The sequence below is a fragment of the Mastomys coucha genome, unplaced genomic scaffold, assembly GCF_008632895.1.
Source record: "Mastomys coucha isolate ucsf_1 unplaced genomic scaffold, UCSF_Mcou_1 pScaffold4, whole genome shotgun sequence".
In the NCBI taxonomy this organism is placed as follows: Eukaryota; Metazoa; Chordata; class Mammalia; order Rodentia; family Muridae; genus Mastomys; species Mastomys coucha.
Genome location: NW_022196910.1, coordinates 22,825,808 through 22,830,858, shown reverse-complemented (window position 1 = coordinate 22,830,858; position 5,051 = coordinate 22,825,808). Strand labels below are relative to the sequence as shown.

Genomic DNA, 5,051 nt, shown 5'->3' with positions numbered 1-5,051 from the left:
TCCCTCCCCAGCATCCACTCACCTGATGGTCAGTCCCTCCCCAGCATCCACTCACCTGATGGTCCCTCTCCAGCATCCACTCACCTTATAGTCGGTCCCTCCTCAGCATCCACTCACCTGATGATCCCTCCTCAGTATCCACTCACCTGATGGTCGGTCCCTCCTCAGCATCCACTCACCTGATGGTCCCTCCTAAGCATCCACTCACCTGATGGTCCCTCCCCAGCATCCACTCACCTCATGGTCCCTCCTCAGCATCCACTCACCTCATAGTCCCTCCTCAGCATCCACTCACCTGATGGTCCCTCCTCAGTATCCACTCACCTGATGGTCAGTCCCTTCTCAGTATCTACTCACCTCGTAGTTCCTCCTCAGCATCCACTCACCTGATGGTCCTCCCTAGTATCCACTCACCTGATGGTCCCTCCTCAGTATCCACTCACCTGATGGTCCCTCCTCAGCATCCACTCACCTGATGGTCCCTCCTCAGCATCCACTCACCTGATGGTCCCTCCTCAGTATCCACTCACCTGATGGTCCCTCCTCAGTATCCACTCACCTGGTGGTTCCTCCTCAGTATCTTCTCACCTGATGGTCCCTCCTCAGTATCCACTGAACTGAAGGGAAAGCAGTCAAAAGCAAAAATAAACCCTGACTCCAAATCACCAACAGCATATAAAATAACACACAGACAAACAAAAATGTGAGAAATGTCAGACAGGGAAAGGCCTCTAGAAACTTTCATCTTACGTATATTGAACCCCTACCCACTAACCACCAACGCCCTCCCCCCCCCACCTCCGTCCCAGCAGCTACTCTGCTCTCTGCCTCTGTGACCATGGCAATATTAGGTCCTTTCTATGAATGGAACCACCGGGTGCTTGTCCTTCTGTTGGAGAGGCAGTGTTTATTTAGCACGGTGTCCTCAAGATTAGCCCACGTTGTAACATGTCAGGATTTTATTTCTTTAGAAGGCCAAATAATATTCTACTCAAAATGTTGGATAACCAAGTTGGTACCAGAATTCTCCAAAGCAACACTCGCAACCACAAAATAGGAACAAGGTCTATAAACTTGAAAATTATTCAAGGGGGATAAAATTGTTTGTATAGCATAAAGGTATGTTTATAATTCAAAAGCATGATGTTAAATTGTATGAAATAATATAGAACTGGTTCTCTAAATATAAAGACATTGTTCTAATGAGACAATAGACAGTCTTGACCTGAAAGTACTCAAAGACTACAACAACTGTGAACATCTCTTGTAAAAAATTACCTTGTGATTGTCATGGGAAATATTAAAAAATAAACACACAAACTTTCCACAGGGCTAGACCATGCTTCCGGGCTCCTGCCGGTCCGCCATCTCTCCAGTGGGGGTGAGGGCGGGGGAACTGAGTTCCTCTTACTACCACACACCCCATGGTCATAACAATACCCAGTATCCTGGTAGAATCAAGACTCTTAATGCTTAATTAACCAATCAGATATATGTATCAATAATATCACAATTTACAAGATGCCAATACAATAATTTCAGAGCCAATTGAAAATGATAAAAGCTTTATCCCAATATTTCTTTTTTTAAAAAAGATTTATTTTATTTATATGAGTACACTGTAGCTGTCTTCAGACACACCAGAAGAGGACATCAGATCCCATTACAGATGGTTGTGAGCCACCATGTGGTTGCTGGGATCCGAACTCAGGCTTTAGAAGAGCAGTCAGTGTTCTTAACCACTGAGCCATCTCTCCAGCCCCTATCCCAATATTTCTAACCTTGTAAAATCATAGCTAATTGTGACTGGAAAACGCCATGCAGGTACACGTCCGCAGCCCTCTTCCTTCTCCTCCTACTCTGAGAAGTTCTCTGTCTCTGTCTCTGACTCTTAGCCCCGCCTCCCTTTTCCCTCTCCAATCGCAGGCTCCCACTGCTCTAATGTGATTGGACAGGGAAAATCCTGCAACATGTGGTAAAATGACCATTTGTCACACATCAATACTACAGACACAGGAACAGGAGAGTCACAGTAGAAAACCAGTTGCAACCCAACAGCAAAGGGCACCATCCTGTTGCCTTCACCCAGGCTTGAGAATCAAGAAGATACCAGGCACCCTGCAAAAGCAACAAAACTCAAACATTGTGAGGGGCAGGAGGGAGGAGGCACAGTGTGCATTCCCGAGTATTGCAGTCAGAGGGTTCCCCCAACCCTTCAAGTGTTTATAATCTTTTCCCTTGGTATCGTTGTGTTAAGTATTAGCTGTAGGTTTTGAGGACAGTCAGGGTCTTACCTTCCAGCATGACTAAAAGCAGGTGGTTGAGGTATGCTCTTCTGCCACTTTTAATGTCATTGAGATCTAGCTACCTTCCTGCACAGCATGTAAGGAGGAGTCCAGGTGGGACAATGGATGACTTGATTTCTTTATACTTTCTGTGGGTTTTGATTTTTTTTTTAATGAGCTCAAGTTTTTATAAAATTATTCCTATTTTTATAAAACCAATAAAATCGTTGCTGTTGATTTATTGAACAGCAATAACATCTTCATTATTCAGAGTGCCTTATGATCCTTTTTAAGTTGCAGAACTGACTTGGTCTTCAACGCTGCCCTAGAATCTCGGCAGTTGATGGTTCGGGAGTCAGAGACAAAGGCTGTGGGACCCACCGCTCTTCTAGCAGGATCTTTTGTGTTCTTGTTGAATCAGAAAATAAAGCAAGGGCTGGTGACTGTGGAGTACACTAAGTAAACTGCGATGCAGCTGGCCAGCAAGTGTCATACAGATGCTGTGGCACATATGCCCCCCGCCTAACCTGCAGTCAGTGCTGTCATCTTGGATGCTTGGAGTCCCTCTCAAACTGCCCTTGGCCTTCGCCGCCATGCGCACTCCAGTTCCTCCACCTTTGCATTTTCACCTTTCCCTTAGGAGGGGCTGGACTACCCTCTTTACCCAGCATTCTCTTGTTCGGCGGCTAGCTTTAGCTTCTTCGATCTGTGGCTCACACCCAGTTAGACCCCTGGTAGAACGTCTATGGCGGTACAGTGCATAGTTACAGCCGTACACTGGCACTCTTCATAGGAGGCAGACTCAGGCAATTGGAATCCTGTTTAGGAAGTGTGAGGTCAAGCTCTCCTCAGCACCTACTCCTTCCTACTCTGAGGCCCTCTGGCTTGGCTGGGGTGGTGAGACCGCTCGAATGGCCTCTGCTCTCCTCTCCCATCACATCTTGTCTCCTATGGCTTGCTTTTTCCTCAGGGAGGCGGGATGCTTTGGTTTCTTGCTTCTGTACATTTTCTGATGTTTTATATTGAGGCCACCAGGAGAGAGGAGCTGCTGGTTTGGCCTCGAGCCCCCCACGTCCCTTCAAGGGGAGCAGCACTCACAGCTTGGAGTAGCACACTGCTGGCCCTAGACTGGTATTGAAGAGAGTGGCTTTTAGACAGAGCTCTTGATATGATTTCTGACAAAAAGAGACAGGAGTTTAAAAAACAAAAAACCAAACTTGTGACAAAACAGTGTGTCCGTGTGCATGATACACGTTTGTCTGTTTGTCTGTCTGCATACACAGGAGGAGGAAATGAGTGACTATCCATGGATTTTTCTTCTTGGCAGCTTTTCTCAGATCTTCTGCAGTGAACACTTTTCAGAGATGCTAAATGTCACCGTTCAGCCCACCAAACCGAGCAGTGCAAAAAGACCGGGAATAGTCGCCCCGTCCCATTCTCAAGTGTTCCTTACCTGAGGTGCTTGCCTTATTCAACTTCCTGTTCTTTTCCTCCTCAGGTGACTGGATGTCCGGAATCCCCTCACACATCCTCAACAGCTCCCCATCAGACCGGCAGATTAACCAGCTGGCCCAGAAGCTGGGCCCAGAGTGGGAGCCCGTGGTGCTGTCTCTGGGACTGTCCCAGACTGACATCTACCGCTGCAAGGCCAACCATCCCCACAACGTGCAGTCGCAGGTGGTGGAAGCCTTTGTCCGCTGGCGCCAGCGTTATGGGAAGCAGGCCACCTTCCTAAGCTTACACAAGGGCCTCCAGGCAGTGGAGGCTGACCCCTCGCTGCTCCAGCACATGCTGGAGTGACCTGACCCCTACCACTTGCTGGGGGGTGGGTTCCCAAGTCACACAGGCTGAACTGGACTTTACTCAGCAGGTGCCTTTGTTCTGGGCTAGTGTTTTTCTTTCCGGTGATCCTTAGACGGAAAGAGAACATCTGGATTCTACTCAAGATTACACCGTCCATCTCCCATACTGGCTCAGCAATTCATTGCTTGAAGACTGCATTGTTGTAACTACAGTTTTGAACTTCGTGGCTGCCCTTTAACGTAAGGCCAGAAAAAAAAAACACAAACCAAAAATAAAATCATGTTACAGCATCACATGCAGGTGTCCTGCATACAAGGCAGCCACACTTATGGGGCCTGGAGACTGGACTGTGGACTTAGCTCCTCATAATTATGATGACAATAAAAAGTGAATTGTGGTGTAGAATGTGCCTCTTTCATGAGAAAATATTATATTACACACACACACACACAAATACAAACTACTCTTCTGTTGCATAGATGGAGGGTGTAAAAATATGGGAGTGGAACAAGATTGATAGCAGCCATGCAATGATGGAGATAAATAACTCAGGCAGGAGGTATAGATTAAACATGAGACATCGAAGCTCCCTGCACAGGCCAGGGAGAGAATGGAAGCCCTTCATCTTAACAGATTGCATGAGGAATCACTGTCCATTTATTAAAGGCATTGGATCAGAGACAAAGGGGCACAGTGTTTCCCTTGAGGCCTGAATGGCTGAAGGCGTTGAGTTCCTGAGGGGAGTCATGGGTTGTCCAGCCTGTCATTAACAGCACAGTGTTAGCCAGACAGGTATACATGTTTGTAATCCCATCTAAGAGACTGAAGCAGGATGATCACCCAAGGTCATCCTGGGCTGCGCAGTGAGTTCCAGGACAGCTTCAACTATTAGCAAGACCCCCATCTCAAAGCAAATAAACAAAAACTTACCAGGCAGGGTTTTTGAAACGATCCTTTTCAGAG

At 47.1% G+C, this 5,051-nt stretch overlaps 1 protein-coding gene across 1 annotated transcript in view; it reads left to right on the top strand.

Moving 5' to 3' along the window:
• Positions 1–4,490, top strand: part of Cradd (CASP2 and RIPK1 domain containing adaptor with death domain) — a 161,874-nt gene extending 157,384 nt beyond the window's left edge. The window contains exon 3 of the mRNA XM_031349066.1: positions 3,784–4,490. Within this exon, the coding sequence (XP_031204926.1) occupies positions 3,784–4,085 (302 nt within the window). The 3' untranslated portion in view covers positions 4,086–4,490. The remainder of the gene's footprint in view (positions 1–3,783) is intronic.
• Positions 4,491–5,051: the final 561 nt, after the last annotated feature.